This window comes from Petromyzon marinus, chromosome 26 (genome assembly GCF_048934315.1).
Source record: "Petromyzon marinus isolate PM22_M1 ecotype Great Lakes invasive population chromosome 26, UKy_Petmar_22M1.pri1.0, whole genome shotgun sequence".
Classification (NCBI taxonomy): Eukaryota; Metazoa; Chordata; class Hyperoartia; order Petromyzontiformes; family Petromyzontidae; genus Petromyzon; species Petromyzon marinus.
In genome coordinates this window covers 2,040,287-2,063,306 of record NC_133692.1, presented here as the reverse complement: position 1 = coordinate 2,063,306, position 23,020 = coordinate 2,040,287, and the positions used below count along the sequence as shown (strand labels likewise).

The window sequence follows — 23,020 nt, the reverse complement described above, 5'->3', positions numbered from 1 at the left end:
ATTCAGAATGCATTAAACGTTGTCTTGATAATCCTCCATCATTATTGCGCACGGAAAAGTATGTGCCACGTGGGTAGAAATGTTGTTCCAGAAACGTTGATTCATCATTAGGTACAAAGAACAAAATGTTTTCTCCAATAAAAAGCACTTCATATGAGCGCCACCAGCATCCAACATTTGTCATTAGTCAACGACCAAATTACTTTGTATTCATTGTACTGCGTTAAAAATATTATCAGATTCAAGCTGGCTTAGATGCACATGTATTTGTCCTACTTATAATGAAGGCGGTGTTCTTTATCATTAATAGAGTTTTTAGTTATTAAAAAAAAAATGTCAAATATGTCACCTTGCTCTTCACAAAGTAGCCCGGGCAGAGTCATTGTTGGCAGCACGAGAAAATGTTGACGGCCGGGAATTGGAGTGCAGATACCTTGAGTGTCGGCGACGATAACGGTGCGACCCTGCAATTACTCGCGCCACTGTTGGCGGAAGGGCCTCCACTCGAGGGAGTTCCAGAGAGCGCCCCCCCCCCCTCCCCCCAAGGAGGGTATTTTGGCCTACTCTTCCACCACGCCGGACAGACATTCTTCGAATATCTGTGAATAACGACACTTGATCCTGCGACACGCGACCTGTCGACCGAGCAAGCTGGTGTACCCACGCATACTCCTGGCTAGACATGGGTCAGGGGCTGTTGGGAAATGTGGGGGTTGGGGGGGGGTTAAGAAACGTGCACCGTCGTTTGCTGTGGTTTGCAAATCCACTGTCGCTTTTCATCACACCATGGCAGCAGCTTCCTTAACTCTGCAATTACCAAAAACAAAACATCACTGCAACTGCTCTGATTTGCATTTGAATGCCTTAAATCCTTAGTTACTATTTTGTTCAATTGGCAACGGTTGCTTTGCATTCGCCGAAAGGAGTAATTTTACAAGTCCTATTAATTTCATTAAGAATTGCAAGAGATTTGACAAATATTTTTCTCAACATTAAAACATTTAATCATTTGCCTATTGTTTAACAATCTCAATCATCCCCTAACCCATACATTAATAGTTCACACCCATTAATCGCTTGAAACACAACTACACTAATGGAATGGGGTAATTAGTAAGAAAGTTAGAGTAGGCTAAAATTCTTAATTGTGCCTATTAACGAAATTCACAGAATGCTGAAGATTCTGTTACAGATAATGGGAATCACATTAAATATATATACTTCAGCAAATGGGTTCAAGTCTGTTTATATCCAAGATCCATTGAGTGAACATTAGGCATGCTGAGAATAGCAGTGTCTCACAAACTAATGAGATGCTACACAGAGTGATTAAAAAACATTTGAGACAATAACATTACTAGGATTTTAAAGTAATGTATTTACTGCATGCGACCTGTTAAATTACTTGAAACAAACACATTTACACTTGGTAATATGTAATTGTCAACATCGGCCATTGTTGGATAAAGGCCTTCCAAAGCCATCGCCAATCCTCTCAAGATCCCGTGATGCAACGCTCCATCTACCTCCTGAAACGAGGTGATCTCGTCACTCAATCTACACAGTGGATATCCTGTTGGGGCACATGTTCCTTCCCTGGGCTGCCACTCCATCACCACAGCCATCATCCTTTTTAAGTGACACACATCTCGTCCCAAGCACACTTAATTTTCCTAACAGTGAATATGCTGTCTCGCATATGTTCTCCATGCACGTGTAGTGACATATACTGGGTCAGTACGGCGCCTAGCGCCATCTACTGACAGAGAGAGGAATTGCGTGTGTTGTAGCCCTCTGCCAGCAGAGTACACGGTGTCATGAAAGAGGTCTATATGGGAGCATGGTTCTGGGGGCGGGCAGAGTAGGGGGCATTTGAGGACGTAGTAGCCCGATTGGCTGGCAAGGGCACGTGACAGGACAGGGTAAGAATGTGGGTCAAAGGTAACAGAAGAGACATGTGGTGTATGGCCCAGAATCTTCTGGGGAGTTCCAGAAGGGGGCATGTCCGAGGGCAGAGCCAGGCCACGCTTGGGGGCAATAAAGGGAGGTCCCATCGGGGCTGTCTGCTGGAATGGAACCCGCCCTGATGCGTCTTCTTCTCGGCCTCCGGTCTTCATGCTCGGCATCGTGGGTCAGGCAGTGTGCCGACTGACCTGACTCGTTTACATAGTTACCCCGTGGTGGTTACCGGTTATGTAGTTACCCCGTGGTGGTTACCGGTTATGTAGTTATCCCGTGGTGGTTACCGGTTATGTAGCTATCCTGTTGTGGGCGTAGAATAAACGTGTTGCCTCCTGAATGTGTGTATCTCTTAAGTGAACCCACTACACATGTATGTTGAACTTCTTTCGCACCATACGTAGCCAACCGCGCTCAGCGGATATGCTAATCCAGGTGTTTCACTTTCTGTGCATACAAGAGTTGATTTGTTGACATGAACAACAACACACCATTGCACACCTCATATTTCTATAATTTAATGATTAATGTGGGATGTTTTAATATATGCATTTAGTTTGCTTCGAAATTTCCATTTTGATAAAGTCTGCAGAACATTGTTCAAACTAAAAAGATATGTGATCTTGTTTCTTTTTTCATAAAATGATAGTGAGTTTGATGAATAGCTTTAATCCATTTTTTCTCGCTATCACGCTTCTATCTACTTGTTGGGTAGTTAAAGCTACCTATTACCATCCGCTTATATCCCTGAAAACCAAAAAGGTATTGCTGCACACTTTCCAATGCAATGAAATTGGCATTTGGCAAGATAGCATTTCCGAGGGCTCTGAATCATAATGATCATCAACAACAAAAACGATCAGAATGTGTTCGCGTCTCCGACTGCGTGTTATTGTACTTTCCAACGCTCTGCAGTCTTTTTGCCATTTCCTTTGCATGTTTTAAAGTGGGAAGGGACACTGCTGCTCATTTGGCTGACGCCAACATCAGAGCGGATTTCAATTAAAGCGACAGGAAATAGAAACGGAAAAAGATGCCATCGCAGTCATTCATCAACAGAGTGAAGGGAGTCCACGATTAAATAAAATCTATATTTATATTTTTTTAACAATCTATTATTTGGGCTCTCCTTTTAAAGAGAGGCCGTTTCGTAAATTATCTATGTACTTATTATCACCGACTTATTATAACATAAAAAGACACAGATAACAGAGTTGCAGTGACTGTTTCCATATTCAGTGTGGTAATTGCCTTGTATAATGAACTATCACTCAAGATGTTGTCAGGTGCAGTATGATGGGTTTCAAAGATGAATGAAGTGAAAAACAAATTCATTTCTCAGCATTGGTAGGAAATGGATTTATGCATTGCTATTTTGGGAATAAGGTCAAGCATAGAAATAAAGGCATTATCCATAAAACATGTTTGACGAAATACAGTGGTAGAGTCACATATTGTGTATCCACAGAATGAATGTTGCTTTTGGCTAAGAAAGGACATTAAGAGCATTGTCGCCGGATACAATATATTTAACTTTCTTTTACAAGATGTTTGTAAACAAAAATTAACAACTGTGTATTGTTATAATTTCGGGAAAATATTTTATGAACCGACGATTTATATATTCAACGTCACCTCTGCGCAGCTTGAAAATGTTCCCTATGGTGACCAATTTAACCATGGCTTATTTTGGTGTAATAATAAGACTATTTATAAATAGTGAATATTATCATTAAAAAAAGCAATTTCATGCGACTGTGCCATGTAAATGTGAAGTGTGTGCGTGTATGTGTGCGTGCACAGGATTTTTAAGTAAGCACTTTGTTTTTAAATGCACCTCACTTTGTTTTCAAATGCACCTCACTTTGCGTATACGCTTTGTCAGAGTCTAAGAGTGGGCCTTGTCAGTTGACCGCACTGCAGTCGCTGCTGCAGGTGTTACACCTTATCGATTCGTGATTGATTTCTCAGCTGGATGGTGATGACAGCTTTTCCATTGGAAATGGACTTGGCCTGATGCTCTGTCCTTCCCGACTCCTGATAAATACGTTTTATTTTCTCTTCCGCAGGCGAAAAGTGTCGGAGCTTTATAGATTTGGCTCCAGCATCAGAGAAAGGTAGGCTTAATTATTTCCCTTAACGCTTCCACCGTTTAAATTATTCTTTGCTTTGACGTGTGAATGGTATTAACAATTGTTTTATTAACACAAAATAGCTTTAAAGTTATTTAAAAATTCAAGAAAACGAGCGACATTTTTTTATGCAGGTTACTGAATAGCTAATTGTGTAACATCTCCAAAGGTTTTTTCAGAGTTACCATTAATCTTCACATGCAGGATGTTGTGGCAAAATGGGCTCAGTCTGAACTGAACAGACGATGTGAAGCAGCCATTGTAGACTAGTGGTTGACTCGACTGACCCTTTAATATACACTACAAAGCGCATTGAAGTATTAACCGATTTAAATTCAGTCTCTCTGTGTGACATATCCCTGCAATCCGTATAAACATTTTTAAAAACTATCTTTCACAGAAGCATGTTCCAACATTTTGGCGATTGAAGGCATTCGTTTTTTTTCATACCGAAGAAATTATATGGCTTGGATTGTCTGCGAGAATAAATGATAGGCGCCCTCAAAAACTAAATGGATTTTTACAACTTCTGGCTGATATTGTGGACTTTGACACGTGTTAATGCCTACTAAGTTTTAGCGATGAATAAAATGTTGTTTTACGTAGCAGCGTGGCAGCCTGGGCCAAGTCACCAATAACAACCCCAAAACATCAATTGCAAAAACAGGCATCTTGGCACAATTCAACAATGCCCAGTTATAAAGGTCCACGCACCCACTCATAGCCAAGGATAAACACCGACAGCAAACGATGTGATCCAGAGAGTGGCATTCATTCAGTCGGTTTTTAGTTTTGCAGCAAGATTATTGATTCAGCATAAGAAGTAACAGTATATCATACGGGATCATGCTGCAAGGTAAAATATATAACTTTTTAAATTAAGGTATTTCCCACATCCAAGTGGAAGATAGATTCTTCTGCTCATTAATTAACCTTTGATTTGACACGCAGACGCCAAGTTTCACTGTTATCATGATATTTTTCACCACCCAAATACAATCATAAGCAAACTTAACAGCAAAACCTAATATAAACAACATAGATTTAAAGCTTTCGTGACTGCTAGGATCCATGCTCTTTGGTTCTATTGGGTAAAGTCACGTAGGTGAAAATAAAATAACAAAAAATCACGACGTTTCGGCCACAACACAAGCGGCCTTCATCAGGTGAAGGACAGCGCTGTCCTCCAGATAGTCTCGTCCCTTCACCTGATGAAGGCCGCTTGTGTTGTGGCCGAAACGTCGTGATTTTTTGCTATTTTATTTTCACCTACGTGACTTTACCCAATAGAACCAAAGAGTATAAACAACATAGGTGATCAAGTGCATTCTAATGCATTAATATGAAGTGATAATCTTGTAGAGGTCATTTTTTTTCGACAAAGGAGACCTCCATTCAGCAGTTTTACCAAAAACAGACTTGCAATGGCAGCCCTTGCCTTGCAGGGAATAGCATTACGCACCTTGCCAAGCGGAACAGAGGTTATTAATCCTCCCACTGTGTACCTGCTGCGCTCACCACTATAATACGTCATTTGTCATGCGGAAGGCTCAAACAGCATTAGTCCACCAGGTCAATATACTTTGTTTATATATATTTTTTTATACGTAAATACATTTCTTTAAGGGATCTCCCCGCCCCCCACCCCCCCCCCCCATAAATATGAAAAGTAATGACCGGAACTTTGCCAATGGACAGCCAACAACGTTCGCATGAAATCAATTAGACTCACGAGAGCTAAATCGGATGAGTGAAATGTATTTTAAAATTCACAGAAACAACAGGGGCCCAAAATCGTACGAGTGCAAAGTATGTCATCAAAATCATAACACTTTGCCCACCTGCCGACACCGACTGCATGACACCTCTAATCCGTCCACTTGCTACCCTAGCGTTTTAATTTTTGAGAAAGACAAAGCAAATAAAACATAACCTCCTGCAGTGGCAAATCAGCCCCAACGCGTTCTGCGTTGTAAAAACCATCCCTAGGGCGAGACGGAACTTGCTTTAACAGATCAACTTCAATATTGTCTTTTGCAATTATTTAGCTCCCCCTACCAAATCTGTACGTGTCTCTTTTTAGGTTGAATGCGGCGAGATTTATGAATAGTTTCAGCCGGAGGGCCTTGAGCGAGACCTGTAATTTATTTGCAGCAAGGAAAGAAAATGGTGATAAATTATAATACGGTGAAATAGCTTATATCAACCAGACCACGATATCTTGTCGAGTAATTTTAAAATGCAGTGTGATTTATGTGTTATGACTATTACCGCGGCATTCATTAATTATATATGATAAACATTGTCGTACGCCTTTTTGTAACATAGCGCTAATTTAAAATCGAGTAGGAATGTATGAAATCAGTCTGCGTGGAAGTGCTGGGTGGATCATTCCACCACCTCGCGGGATCACGCGAGGTGGCGACAGCTTGTGCGGTCCTTCATCCAGCGGTGTATTGACTACGGCTTATGTATCATGATGATGATGGCGAAAACAATGTTTTAATCTCGTGTACTAATGCGTGTGGGTATTTTTTTTATTATACGGCATTTCAAAGACGACCATGCGCTGCTATGATACGTTTAACAAGCCTCTTGAGTGTGCATGTGGCCGGGGCACGTGAACACAGGATTTGTGTGCTGTGCCCTGTGACTGCTGTCACGTGAAACATCAGCTAAAGCACACTGTATGTGTATTCCACGGGCGCCCTAAGTGATTTCACGCTGGGAATCTTGCTACGTAAGGTTCCCGTTATAGTGCATTCACAGTTTTTAGCGCTTGTCGCCGCATCTTTAAATTACGGATTGTTTTCTTGGCACGAGCTTTGCTGGACTGTGATGTGAACTGGCAGTAACTGTGCTCGTACAGAGCTTTGTAATGGCCTGCAGCATTAAATGAAACGCCATATTCAGAGATAGCTTCACAGCTTTTAGCAGCAGGGCATTCGTGTTCGGCCACGAGCACAAGACTGCTGCACACAAGTGCTCTCATAAAACTGCAACCCTTTAAAAAGTGCTTACATCCTTGAACAAAAAAAAAACACACACACACTTGCGTAAGCTCCTGATGTGGCAATTGAGACATCATCATAAAATTGGCGGCAAATTATTTGCAAAACAAATCTCACTGTGCGCGTACCGCATCAGCTACGAAGTGGCCAGGTCACTGGAACAAAATCTTGATTAATTATTCACTCTCCCTCCGACGCGATTGCGAGTAGCAACGCGAGCTGTCCTCCTCTACGACGCCCGACGTAGCCCTCCCTCCACGTGCTGGGGAGCTTCGGTCAGCTTGCTCAGCTCCCAGAGCGGGGAACAACCCGAAACACGCAGCAGGGAACCAAATGCACCTTTGTCCGTTCGAGGTTGTGCTTGCGACGCGATTGTGATGGGATGTTTTACGTTACGCGGTGCTGTCGAGTGTATGCCGCGTGGCGTGTGTTCACAGGTGTCCGCACCGTCATATTCTGCCAATTGACCGTGCGCCCTGAGATCTGATCCAAATGTAGAGCACAACAAAACGACGCCGTTATTGGGCACGACATTGATACGCTTAATATTCTCCTGTCAATTGAATGGCACGTCAAAGTGTACTGCGTGAGCCTCATGCCCCGTGCACGCGTTGCACGCTTGGCGGTTGAGGCATTGCACTCGTGTGGGATCTGTCTTGCAGGAGTCCTCCTTCTGTCGATGGTGTCAGAATCGCTGTACCTGATCCTGCTCACTGTGGGATTTGCTCTCATGTGCCTGGAACGCTGTCGATCTACCAACATCATCGAGGGGCTTAAGCTCAACGCCTTCGCAGCGGTCTTCACGGTCCTGTCAGGTACACCGCTCCAACTTAAGTTCATTGTATATTTGTTTACGAAGTTTTACGATTTTCTACAAAGTATAAGCTGCATATAAGCACGCCCCACTTGGAATAACGCCATGCGTGCTTGCATCAGAAGTTACCCTTTGCCTTCCTTCCACCGCTGCAGAGTGGGGATGCTTTGTTTATATCGGAACTCTGACGCCGGTGATGTAGGTTCAAAACTCCCATGAAAATGTTTCTAACTTAATTAGGTTGCTGTGTGTCTAATGACACCAGATATTGATCTCAAGGGAGTTTGCAAGTGTAAATATCACAGGACATAAATACAAGACCTCTGCTTATAAAAATCTATTTTCATATCCAGTTTCTATGGTATTGAATGTCCCTATTTTTTTTTGTCACAATGTTTATCTTCCATTATAAAGCTGAGCGTGTATAAATGGTGGGATACATTAGTTCCATTTGGTTTATTTCGACCCCTGTTTTTAAACCATGGCAACAGCACAAAGAGGGGACGCTCGTCACACAGGAGGGTTCTAAAAGCCACTCTTCTTAACGCAACCTATACATTACGGATGAGCTGTGTACCTCAAAGTGCAGACTGGTTGAGTGGTGAATGTGAGGTCCAGTAGTCCACGCATATCCTGCCATCCGCATCTCCCAGGTGTCACACTGCTTTCAATACCCAGAACTATCTTAATGCATGGATTGAAATCAACCGGGAAAGTAATAGTTGACTACAATTACAAATCATACATCTCATTTATAATGCGAATTCCATCCGAGGATCCCAATGCGCAATTCATGAAACGCAGGAAACAAAGCCAGAACCAGGGCAAGCTACCAAACTAAAGAGGGAAGGCCACTTTAAAGAAATGGACTTGCAAACCAGTTTTCAATATATCTACCGATTCCGATTGCCTGATTTCAAGTGACAAGGCGTTCCATAGCTTGGGTGCCACGCTATGAATGTAAATGTTTTACATTTTGGTATCCGTGTCATTTCTTCCGTGGAGGCACTAAATATTTGACAATAATGTCATTTTCTGGTAATTTTTCAAATTTGGGTCATGACGATGGCACACGTGGCCTACTCTTTAACGAATAACATCACGGGATTCTTCTTCGTTTGTTATCACCGTCGATGTAGGGCAACAACTATAATTGTAAACACAGAGGTGGTTGAGGAGTAGCAAAGGCTACTGTGGAGTACGAGCCTGCGTATGTTGGATTCAATCACCCGCGGTGTTAACCGGGTCGTCCGCTGGGCGCGAACCGTGAACGTCTGCAAGAAGTGGTAAACGGGCTGACTGCTCAACAATGTCAACGCCTTTAAATGCCGGGGCACTCTGTTTGTAGACGGGCGGACAGTCAAGGTGCTCACACAGTTGCCTGCTACAAACCTACGTGGGCCTCAGAGCCGTATTGCAGCGTGTGGCACCTCTTGGTATAAAACACGTTCATTTCATGTACAATGAAACCTTGGATTGCGAGTAACTTCGTCTGCGAGTGTTTTGCAAGACGAGCAAATTTTTTAAAATAAATAATAATTTGATCAACGAGCGATGTCTTGAAATACGAGCAGTACGTGCAGTAATACGCTTTGTCTGCCGAGCGTCACGTGATCACAACTGAGACAATGGTTCTTCTCTCTCTCTCTCGCTGCGGGATTGTGGGTAATCGTCTCCCATGCTCGGTCTCAGTCGGCGTGCCTCACTCGTATAGTCAACACACGTGGGATCGTATACTGTTTACTATAGTACTATAGTGTTGTGACCACGTGTATACTGGTTACTACAGTACTATAGTGTTGTGACCACGTGTATACTGTTTACTACAGTGTTGTGACCACGTGTGTGTGCGTAAATAATTTGTTTTATTTTGTGTCCAAGTGTAGTGACTGTTCTTCAGTAACTGTACTGCAAGTGAAAGTCGTCCTAGACAATAACCCTCCTCTCCTCTCTCGTCTCCCTCACACCAGCCACGATTAAATGTAATTAATAAATTTGATTACTTTATATTAAATTTAAATAATAAAAACATAAAAAGGTATTTTGTATTAATATTTTTTATATGATTACAGTATTTTTGGGTTGTGGATCGAATCATCTTGAGTTTCCATTATTTCTTATGGGGAAATTCGCTTTGATATACGAGTGCTTTGGAACGAATTATGCTCGCAATCCAAGGTTTCACTGTATTTGTATTTTGTCCTTTAGTTTAGTGATACACACTCATACAATAATACGTTTCGTCCGATAAAAAAAAAACTGATGCACATTTTTTAGCATTTTCTTCTCAAAATTTCGAAGCTAAAAACTCTGGAAACACGATTCATTTTTCAGGATAGTTGGCTTCAAATGTGATTATATGTTGTCACCGTTTAAAAAAAGCACATATAGTTTGGTTAAATTGAAACATGACATCTGAAAGCGTGTTTTAGCTAATGCAGTGTCATAACGTTGTTGTAAAATCAACAAACCACACAAACCTTTAATTAAATTGCTGTAAAAAAAAACATTTGCACGTTATTCATCACACCGTGACACCGATTGTCGGTAACCGCATTTCTCACATTACTTCTGAGTAATGTCGCTGTCGGGTGATCCGATATGGCTTTAGTCTTTAACACATTTCTCACTCGGCTTGTGTCTACGGATTTCACCGTGCCACTGTTGGCACCACCGTGTAATGGTTGCAACAACAACAACAAAAACGCGGTTAGAGTAGACACCGATGACCCCGTGGCATTTCTCACCAGAGTGCTACAATTATAAAAGCGATGCCATGCATCGCTTGGTATTTGTTCGCTGCCGAAATCGCCCATTTGAAAATGACCCCAGACTGAACTGCATAAATACTGAGGCATAGCATTGCAAAAGAAAAGCATTGGAGCTCAACAAAATCTAGAAAACAAATGTAGATTCAACAAGGAATGAAAAATCGCCGCATACCCATGCGGCTCTGGAACCATTCCCAATATGCGCTCGTCTTCGTAAGCGTATCATCAGTGATAATTATCTCAAACTTGTACAAGGCACGCTATCAAGTAATAAATAATGACGACGACTACGAGTAAATGTTACGAGCAGCACAATGAAACGACGTCACAAGTTGAATCACGTGTGATGTCGTGACATGACGTCACATGCAATGTCATCGTGGAGAAGCAAGGAGCACACATTGCGTGTGATGTAATCGCCTTGGCTGAGAAGCCTTATTTGTTTAAGTGCAACGTTTTTATTGCAAACGTTTGGGAAACCTTTTTTTTTGGTAAATCTGGCTGTTTAATCTGTCGAATAAGTCCCTGGTAATAAGTCAACTTTATGCTAAAAGTAATTTTTTATTGGATCATCTTGACGAAAGTTATTGTGACCCTTAAACGACAAACAGGAAAATGGACAGAGCAAATGTATTAACACCTTGGGCGTTAAAACACAAACGGATTGATTTAATGTTAACAATTTAGGCTATTTACATGGCGTGTTAGCACTGCCATTACAATGTTAAATGTAGGATTATTTCCCGATATATTTCATCATATGTGTGAACATTGTACAATGCGTACGCCTAATCTTTCCCTGGGCAGCTCACAAAAGTAGGCAATATCATTAAACCATGTTATTATGGTGGCACGCGCACACTCACTCCCACTACTTTATCTGTGAATTGGGCTATGAATTTAATGAGGGCACCGCTGCAATGTCACATTGTGCGTAGTTACATTCTTTCACGTATGTCGGGGCACAGCGTGAAAATTCTCACATTTTACTGGCGGTAAGTTTATGAAAAAAAATATCTCTCCGCCTGCAAAATGGCACCGGAATGAATAGATTGGAGAACTTACTTTTTTTGTTGTTGTTGCAAATCCATGTTTCACGTTTTTCTTTTGCAACCAAACTTAATGTTACAAATTATACTTTTGACTCAGTGCAAGGTCGCATTCCTATACGATGTGAAAAGTAGAGATTTTAATCACAAAAGAACTTGTTTTCAACTCTTAAAAATAGATATAGTACATATATATGCCACTGCTTTTTCAAAGAATTTTAGTGAAATACGTACACGGTAAATGCTGTTCTCTCGACCGACTCAAGGGAAAGCAATTGCCGTTCGGTTTGTCTCCCACTTTGTTTTTGCTTTTGCAGTCGAATATTTATGTGTGTCATTTATTTCATGTTCCCCCACAAACATTTCCTGTGACAAATTAGCATGCCGGTAATGATTATGTGCACGATTTAACACAAGTAGTAAATTGACTCTAAATGCACCTAAGTGCTTTATAAAGTGCGTGGATTTAGTCGGTTTATTTGTTGACAAATAAGTATTTTTCACGTAAACATAGTCATGAAAATCGAGGAATGCAGAACAGAATTAAAGATATGCTATGAAGAAATGCCACCTTACCATTTCCAGTATTCTCATGTGGCTCATACGCATGTAAGGTTTAACGCATGTAAACACAATTATTTTTTTTTCCCATTTGTAAAAGTAAATGTTGACCGCACAAAATCTCACCGTGATTTTGGGTGCTCGCTCTAAAAAAAATAAAAATCCTGCCAGTTTTGTCATCATGCCGCTGAGTAATTTTAGGTTTCCGTAATCTCTCGCCATCTCGTAAAGCAGCAACCTTTCCGAAACACCACGTTCCTTTTTCGATTCTTGATGGCATTTTCTTTGTCAAATAAAATACATCATAATCAGAATAATGTTATCAAGAGTACTGCATTAAAGCTCAAAATTTAAGCCGTGTGCTACGGGGAAAAAAATATAATTTGTAGAATTTTTTATTCATTTTAAATCATTTCGCACGACTATTGGATATCTGGGTCCTCGGGGAAGTTTTTGCTCATTTAAACAGGGCACATGCGTGAGCACCACTCTTACAAAGTAGTTTCCCAGCGCATGGGGAGTTTTTATAAAGCCCTCTGGGCACAGTTCAACCTGAAGGTCAACGGCAAAGATGGCAAGACATCTTAGGGCTCCCGTATTGTTGTCCTCCTTAGTATTCCGACGACAGCAACAACAACAACACACCGCAGACAATGGGTGTTTTACGGGAAAACTAAATTACAACAATGAACTAAGGAACAGCAAAGCTCGAGAAACAATAAACCGGGAAGATAAAACGGTTAAAGGTGGAGCGCTGCAATGGCTCACGCTGCAACTGGTGGAAGGCGCTCCGCTAGAAGGAGCTCCACAGAGCCCCTTGAGAGGGTGGTTTGTGGGTGTACCCACACTTTGCCCCACGACACACAAACTGCTGGCCGACTAACTGTGGTGGACCCATCTATGCTGCTGGGTTCACCATAGTTAGAAGATAGAACCGGTGACTCTGGATATTAAGTCCAATGCGGGAACCATTCCATAAGAGCAGCATCTCTTAAACTGTGAATATATATATTTTGCAAATTATGCTACAGGGAAATGCGCAGAGCAAAAATTATTGCACTTGGGCTGGGAAGTTTTGGAATGTCCTCTGAAAATGTCCACAAATATGAGTGTCATCATTTGATTAATCTGAGGCGTTTATTGTTTCGTTGTCATCATCATTGTCGTTTTCACCGCCATTATAATCGAAACCAGATCCCTTGAATGCACCATTCAAATCATACTCAGAATATCACAGGCTCAGTACTTAGCCGTAGATATATTCGTTGTGACCATGAATGTATAATACACCCTCTTTGGTTCTTTCGGTAAAGTCACGTAGGTATAAATAAATAAATACATTTCTAAACATAAACATTTCTACCTACATGACTTTACCGAAATAGCCAAAGAGTCACGAAAGCTTCAAATCGAGAATCAGGTCGGCAAAGCCTTACGAATACAAGCGCAGTCGTATGGAAATGATAGCCTATTTATCTCATCCTTCTTCTGTCACGTGCCGCTGAAGATCACTCAAACTTCTCTGCTAAACTTGTTAAGCATGTAAGGGATTGTTGCCAACGTTTTAAACGCACTGCTTCAACATTGTTTGTGATTAAAGTTATTTATTTATGGACACCCTATAATTTACGTAAACCCACGAGATTTTTCCACAAACTAATGGACCGGCTGGTGAAGATTACTCTTAAGCCCTCAAAGCTAGTCCAACGGACATATCCATGCGCATTCCCTATTCAATATGTCTATATGTCTATATTGAATATGGAATATCACTTTGGGACCAAACCTTGCTATTAATAAAAAGTGTCTGCATTTATTGTTTTTTTTTATAATAACAAATAATAGTAATGATAATTGTAATAATGCCCTATATTTTGTTGCATAATAAACAAACGCATGTTTAATCATTGGATATGAATAAATAATTGCTGTTGGGTTTTTGCGCAATGACTTTCCCTTATAAAGTGATTGCCGCTCAGGTGGCCGGTGACTCGGAGGACACACAGCTCTGAGCTGGCATCGCTGACACATCCCGGGTTCGAATCCCAAGCAGCCACTTTGCGATTAAATCAGCTTCTCAAGTGTCGTGACTCTCAGCCGAGTCACCGATGACTGCACAGAAAAAAATAAAACACGTGAAATTGTGTCCGAGCTAAATTCCAGGTCTTGTCGTTAAATATATCCGTTTCATCATCCTGCAACAACCGTGGTACTCTCCGTGGTGGAGAACTGTTGCCCTCTCATGTCGATAGTAGATCACATGTTAAACGTAGTTCTGTAATATCTCCTTCCACAGGACATTTTCGAACACAGGGTGAAGCACTGCTTGACGGAAATTTATGAACGGATTATTCGTCTCGTTACATGAAATTGATGACACAATTAGGATTAACTTGGGGGAGAAAAGATACAGCAAACAACTCACCAATGACCAGATATCGTCAAGTTACTTTCTTGCTGTACAAAATACTTGTTTATACATTGGCACTGATCAGACTAATGCGAAGCTTGCTTTATAACTATCCTACAATGCCCGGCCACCTTCTTTGGCCAGCGCATCTGTTCTCAGAGCACTCGGTAAGAATTATGATTATGTCCTTGAAGCTGTGCTGGAATCCATATATACTGTATTGGCATTCAGCTACCGGAATATATTGCAATACGCAATAATATAATATATATATTAAATATGTATGTAATGTGTTAATTCTTAAAATCAGATCACAATGTGCCCTGCCTCCCTCTTCGAGCACCACAAACTTACAAGGCTTCTTACGACATTTTAAAGTATTCTTAAAATTACTGACAATGTGGTAACATTCATTGCTGCACCTCCGATTAGCATGGTTGGCTACGTACGGTGCAAAAGAAGTTCAACATACATGCATTGCCAATCCATGGCAAATTGTGATAGTTTATGTCTGCCAACAAAGTACCTGTCATTCATTCAGAGTTGCTGCATGGTGACGTTTTTTTTTGACTGAACAAATTTTAAATCAATTATTTAATGAGAAGCTCCAGATGGCGAATTAAGGCAAATTAACATGTGGCTGAGATAATGTTAGGCTATTACAGCTGTACCCATACAAAAATCGACGTGTATTCAACAAGCTTACGACAAGAGTTATTTATACAAGGCGACATGCGCGCTAGATAAGAGGCTACACTTGTGATTTTCAGCACCCCCTGTGCGTCGACTTCACTGTACCATCACGGGAAACGTCTATTGTGCTACTGTTAATTTAAGTGTAACTTGTGACAAGGGCTTTTGGATTGCGTTTTACTGCAAAGAGCGATTTTACTGTAATGTGGGTTTTATCTAAATATAACATGAGGTGCAGGACACCTCAATTAGTGAAAGTGAGAAATGCATTCTCCTTAAATTAAAATGGCATTTATTATTGCGTAACGACATCGGGTCAACCTCAATGATATATAACTTAACGACACACGCACAACAAACACATCGAGTTGGCATAATCTTAGTTTGTCCTTTACTCCTAGGTTCACCGCACAGTCCATCTGGGTAATATCGAATTTGTGTTCATGTAAAAATGTATTACAACCAGAGCATCTGAACAAATGTCGAGGAGCGATTGAAGCAACACAGCTATTTATCGTCACATCATGTTTATATCAGAGCTTTCTTAATATGTGCCCTATGGCCTTTGCGACCATCCAAGCGCGTGATATTCAGGCTGTGTGCGGGACACAGCATAGCGATTGTGCACGTGCACACACAATCCATTGTATAAATAAACGCCACGATAAGCATTCACATCACCATGCACGGGCAAGAGCACGTGCATGCACACTCACGCTCCCCCCACACACAGGAAAGAAATACTGCTCGCCTTCTTGGGCCTGCTTGTAAGCAAGCTCTGCGCATCTTAATGGAATGGTTAATCAGTCTGGGCCCACGGATGAGTGCGTTTTATCTGCCTGCATATATTTGGGGGGCTGCATAGCTTCGTGGTTAGCATGCTCACCGCCGTTCGGTCAGTTTGCGTGGGGTCAATGATTTTTAGCTCATCATCATAGTCATCCAAGATTTCCTTCCAAACTGAGCCATTATCTGTAAAGTGGACATTAAAGACACGGAGACGTTTACACTAACAAGCCCCTTGAATACCAATGCTTTGATTATGTTAAAGATAAGCAGGTGACTTGCCTCCTTCATATACCTGTCTCTCCATCCTAAAAACGTATTTTTTTACACAAACTATCGACCGCACAACCTTCTGGGAGTGCATTATTTTCCAAAAAATGAAATAAAATATAATAAAATTCAGGATCGGATTCGACGTATAGCGTCTCATCAGCAGCGCCAGGCTTGCTTGAATTATTTTATACCGCTGAGATGATGCACTCCCAGGAGGCCATGAGGTCGATGGGACATGGAGAGACAGATATGTGATCGACAAGTATTTCCTGCTTATCTATTATGTTATATTCTCCACAACAATGCTAATCATTCTTTCGTGTTATTTATTCTCTTTTTGTACAATTTGTTGAAACCGTGCTATCGATGTCATGGCTGCAGAAGACATCTTTCACAATAATTATCTTACAAAAAAATGACACAGTAGGGATCACACTTCTCCACTTACTGGGATATTGTTTGTTGCATGACAGTTCAACTCAGTTTTCAGTTTCATTTATTAGGATTTACCCTGTGAGCCATTCGGCTCTTGATTTGGGTGCAACCGCAACAAACAATAAAATTACAAGATACACCTAAAATTCATTGTACACAAGTCCAAACATCACATACATAAACAATACAATCCTACAGAAAAAGCACCACCCGTCCATGCTGCGTACAAAAAGTGCAAAAAATTCCATTTCGATGTTTGCTCCCAATAACAATCATAATACAATACAGATAAAAGAATGTAAGTATAAATCTGTACTAAATAAAAAAATATCGGGGCCAAACCAAGCCCCTCTAAAACTTACCAAAGCAATGCTATATAAACAACGTAACAGTTTTCCCAACAAAACTGTTGCGTTGTTTATATAGCATTGTGTTAGTGGAATTTGGCCAGATTTTGCAAGACAAATCATTTCATGTCAATTTTATTCTATTGTGTGCAGTCATTGGTGACTGGGATGCTGATTTAAAATCGCTTACACGTGAGAAACCAATTTTATTCACTGTGTACACAACGTTTTTGTTCTTGGGTATTAAGTGGTATTTCCTAGTATTTTGAAATTTACCTATTTTCAATGAGAAAACGTGTGGTCTTGTGTCTTTCGTTCACGCAAAGTCCTGGTCACAAAAACAAAGCTTGTGGGGCATAGCCATTTTCTATACTTTTTAGGCGTACGCAATTAAAAAAGGACACGTAGTACCCAGGAACAAAAATTGTGTTACATAGTGAATTATGGATGGCTGAAACCCGGGATTGAACCCAGAAGGTCAACAGTGTCGGCCTTAGCGCTCCGACCTCTGACCTCACCCAGCTGACCTCTTGACAGCCAATCGTACACGAAAGCATTTCTTTCACCCATCACAGATTTAGAAGCACCACAAGAGTAACTTGGTAGCGATAGTGCGTAACTAATGTCTGAAGTAAAATTGGGGCATTGACGGCCCCAGCGGTGGCGCCCTCGCCGCTTGTTGCAGATCACTGCTGGGTGCAATAACCATAAAATACCACGCGCCGTCAGCTTCACGGTGGACGTTACAGACTCCCCCGCGTCACGGTGCTAATTTTCCAAATTTGAACATTTACCCACAATTACTCAATCGTGGATTACACGTGACAGCATCGCCCCCTACTGTGAAACTACCGCAGGCTGTCGGTGAACACAGTGCCGTCATGATATCCTCGCACTTTATAAGAATGGTGCGAATACCAAATGTCACCAATTCTCACGATTAAACTGAACTTGTGAACAGACGGATGTGTGGTGTGCACTCCTGCCTGCTTTTGCACACAGCTATACCAAGTCTGGATTCTATCTCACGACGTATAGTTAACATATTGCTCGTTATTGCGAGATGTGGTTCTTACCATGCCATTAAATTCATATAGATTCGGTGACAGCGCTATTTTGTAGGCAATTGTATGTGAAGTCAAATGTTGCACTTGGAGAGTAACATGCAGACGTTTAATAAAAACTTGTATATTTTTTGTATAAATTATACTTTCAGTGTTGACCATTTCATTAAATTAAAATTAAAGATGTGCAATGTGTAACTTATTACGGTAATTTAAAAAAATGTTTGCCAGTTCATAGTGATAGATCGCAATATTGTGCTCTGTGGTACTCACCTACTCATTGTATATGTATGGACCTACGAATAACTTTAATCTTATAGTAACAAGCTCATTCAAGTGCATCTGAATGCTTAAAATTACACGAAACATTTGAATATAAATGGCGGTTGAGAAGGAATAGATTCAGCAATGAGTGAACATTATAATAGCGTCACATTGATCACCATGCCAACAGCTATCCCCTACATCATTGCGTGCCACGCTTGTTGGTTATAAATGTGATTGGCTAATTTTATGAATATTTGTTTCTTAAAAATGCTTATTTAATCAATTTAATAAATAGTTGCATGCAAATAGACTGCGAATACAACGCATTTTTGGCACAGCACACGTTTGTGTTTTGGCATAGTATTCTTCGCAGATGCGAATTTCACAAAAGGGTCAAACAAAATTATGCTGAAGCTGATAAAAAAATACCCCTTCCGTGCCAAAAATCCTTTTTTTGTTCATTAACTAACACTGATCAACAGGCAAATGCTGTCCAGTTGTACAATGTAGGTTGAATCTTACTACCAAAAGTTTGGAGGGGGGGGGGAACAACACTTAGTCACAAAACACAAATCAGTTGGCATGCAATTTTCAGTTCAAATAGAAGCTGTTGCACGGAGCAGAGTGAGGAGTGGAATGTCTCCACCAAGGTCTCGGAGGCCCATTCATCACAGTGAACCATAGCAAATACGAGTATTGACTCTGCATGCCTGTGACAGTGATGGATGTCCGCGGGGGGGTGCTGGGAATGGGTGGAGGGACTTTCCTCTTATTCCAGGGTCCAAAAGACGATTTTAATTCTTGAGAAATAATCAACTGGCTCCTCCTCCTCCTCGCAGTGCAGGGCCATCTTATCCTGCGCAAAGCGTGCTTTTGAGAGGTATAAACATTAAAATAAATAAATTGCCAACAGCAATGGGGAGGGAGGAAAATTGCTCATTTCCTTATATTGGGCCGACAATGAAATTAGTGACCTTGTTAAATATGATCATGTTCTTCATTTTAAAACGCGTTTGTTACGTGTGTGTTTTTTCTTATTCCTTGATTGAGGTAAGATTGTTTTTTTCACAGGTACCTAAAGCAGTTTAGAGTACAATATATAGTTTAACACGTAAGCTTTCGTGACCAATATCATCCATAATCGAGGTTATTTGAGTCAGATCGCATAAATATATGAATGTGTCGTTAAAACCCCACCACCACCCGACACAGCCAACTAGTAAGGGTTGTCACGTAAACAGAGCCAAGCCACAATGTTGTGGCTTGGCTCTCCAACACAACCGGTGTGCTGTACTAGTGACGAATTGGCGTGTGCAGAAATGTCATTTGTACTGTAAAATTCGAGTCTAAAAGTCTCTGCACAGAGCTTGCACCGCACACGTCATGTTCTGTACAGCTTTCGGGAAGGAGAGGAAGCCGGAAAATGTTCTGCGGCTCGCCACACACAGTCAATAGTTTCCACGCTCCTCTGAAGACGAAGCCCTATTGGATTTTCTTCAACCCCAAGCAACATTTCTCTTTCCGTGCTGCTAACCCGGGCCAGGCAAGGTCACATCTGGACACGATCCGTGAGCCGGCGCAATTAATTAATTAGCGCTCCTGCTCACATTTTACCGCCTTCCTTCAGGCAGGAGGAGGCCCTTTGAGATGATATCAGCATCGCGCCTTTGTTCAGCTGCCATCGGCAGACAAGGTATCAACATCGTTATACTTGAGCCATGGTGAATCCAATCTATTTTTTGAATTGGTTGAAGAGATAAAAAAAAATCATCGATTTAAAAAGTCAGTACTCCGCTTGGTATATTATATGCAATTCTCATATAAGATATACACCGCACTCACATTATTAATAAAATTGTTGAATGTTATGATTTAATTATGGAGCGCTATGTAAATGGGGGTTGCCACCTTTTCCACTGTAAGCCAAAACCCGCATTTATTTCTCAGTCATACTATGGAGTATCCTGTAACGAAGTCCAACACTGATGCTGGTACCATATTTTAGTATAAATCAATTCCTGACACCCGCACACAGATGACAATTCCCAGCGATTTCGAAACCAACCCTGCCAGATGGAAGCCCTGTGTGTAACCTCGTCATTACTATGCTTGTCTCGGGCTTTAGGGTGCACTGCTTGCAATCTAACCTTAGTTATGTGTTGTGATGATATCAAACGAGCAAGCAGTCTGATCATTTGTACGGGGAAACTGATCCTAGCCTATGACCACATCACCCTGTTTTGTAAGCAGGGTGGTATAGTGGTAACATAATACACTTGTGGCTCACAGCAAAAAAGGGCCTGGGTTTGATTCCTGACATTGGCCAGAGCTGAAAATTCCTCAACAGAAATTACGAAAATAAACATGACAAAACGTAGCAGGACCCTCCTCAAAGTATCGTGCGACTCACCGAGGCGTTCCTCGCTGCACGAGCATGAATCGGGATGGGGCCTGTTGGCTAGATGCTAACTATCTCACCTGGTATACAGGAGGTCATCATGGGTTCAATCCCGACCCTGACGCCTGCGTATTTGGAGTTGCACGTTCTCCCCGCGGTCGCGTGGATTTTTCTCCGGGTCCTCGGGTTTTTCCCTACATATTTAGAATCAACGTCACGCGTTTAGGGTATTTGGCTGCTATAAATTTGCACGTGATGAGCCACTTCGTTGAGCTATCGTGTGATAGCCAGGTAGCTTCTGAAAAAGAGCTACGTAGCTTAGTAGGCCTTACCTGGATGGGTGCCCACCATGCATAACAGGTGCTACGGGCTGCCGCGGGGCTACGTTGTCAGCAGAGGGCAAGCCACACATTTTGACATTTTTTACCACGTCTTTCTTTTGTACTATATCTGTGCTATCCACCTTCGCCTTACCCACAATGACCAGCGTGGTGAAGTTTGATTAAATATCCCCCACCACCACCACCACATGGTATGGGGATGCTCTCCTCCAGTAGTGGGTTGACGCAAGGGCCGTACATGTGCATGCACAAGAGTATTCTGTTTCATACGAGTTCACAAACATTGGCCATCACGTGCCGGTAAAGTAGCCAAGGCGTTGGGCATCATCTCTAATTAGTCTTTAAGGAATGCCTCTTGGGCATTAAACAAGGAAGTGCCAAATCAGGAAGCATGTCTGTAGATGAAAACCTATACTTGGGAACTAGACGCTTGTGATAGTGTCGGTGTGAATGTAAATGATAAATATCTATATCCGTATCTTATCTAGGGTTTTATAGAGCGCTTTTGTCAAAGTGCTTAACAAGAATGATAAATTGTACATTAGTTATTGGTGGATGGGTAAAAATGGATGGGGTTTGAGTGTTGGGAAGGGATGGCATGGAAGGGTGATGGTGGGGAGAGGGAGGGCGACGTTCGGAAGGGGAAGGCGGATGATGTTGAGGAAGGGTTGATGATAGGGAGAGGGAGGGCTGACGAGGTTAGGAAGGGGAAGGATGGTGAAGGTGTTAAGGACGAGGGCAGTGCAGCAGAGCGATACGCTACTCACAAGTACACAGCTGCTGAACTAACAGAATGTTTTATGACATGCATGTAACAGTAATTTATTGTTGCAGACATTGTAGGGTGAATTTTTTTTGTTGCCTTTACTTTGTTGAAAACCCTTTGGCCTGCTTCCACTGTACTATCGCCAGGGCATGAATCACGCGTGTATCCTCTGGGCCGCGAGCTGTTGACACTGCTCCGCCCTCCTTGGAAGTCCCCTTGAGACAATGACCTCACCTCGCGGAGTCCGGTTGCGCTGTTGCAAAATGTATGAAAACAAACATGTAAATCCTGGTGTCATATTGGGGTTTCACGAACAGCAACACTCTCCGAGGAAATTCAGCAGATTTTTGACTCATGCAATGACAAAAAAAACACCCATTGATTTACTGTAATTCATTGACCAAATAGACGTATGTCAAGATTCAAATACACTTAAGTAAAGATTCAAACACACCTCTTCCATTACAGAGTTGGATTTTGGCGTAGTGCAACTTGCCAAGCGGGCATTGCGTGTGCTTGTGCGTTTAAAAAAAAACAAATGTTTTGTTGTTGCTCAGGTCTGCTGGGGATGGTGGCCCACATGATGTATACCACAGTGTTCCAGGTGACAGCCAGTTTGGGTCCCGAGGACTGGAGGCCACACCACTGGGATTACGGCTGGTCGTTTTGGTAAGTGCTTTGCATGAACGCGCACCTCTTGCGTCGCATCGCGCCGTGCTGCGATGCGAGTTGTGTGATGCCGAGCGGTCACGTCCCAGCTTCAGAGGGCCACGTCAGTGCCGTGCGTCTTCTTGTCTGGCCCAGGCGGTGGTGCCAGGTGCCAGGGTTATCGCGCGTGGCTCTTAATCCCAAATTACAATCGTGACCAGGGATCAATTTAGAGACATCATCTCTCAAAAGTTGATGCAGTAAGCACCGCTTTGTGGGTAGGCCAGCTGTGGTA

At 41.9% G+C, this 23,020-nt stretch overlaps 1 protein-coding gene across 2 annotated transcripts in view; it reads left to right on the top strand.

The window, feature by feature from the left end:
* LOC116946135 (germ cell-specific gene 1-like protein) overlaps positions 1-23,020 on the top strand; it is a 74,313-nt gene that overhangs the window by 33,055 nt on the left and 18,238 nt on the right. Inside the window, exons 2-4 of one of the 2 annotated variants that reach the window (XM_032961024.2) lie at positions 4,029-4,076; positions 7,765-7,917; positions 22,635-22,746. In XM_032961024.2, coding sequence (XP_032816915.1) covers positions 4,029-4,076; positions 7,765-7,917; positions 22,635-22,746 — 313 coding nt within the window. The remainder of the gene's footprint in view (positions 1-4,028; positions 4,077-7,764; positions 7,918-22,634; positions 22,747-23,020) is intronic. The other variant, XM_032961025.2, reaches the window with a different exon arrangement.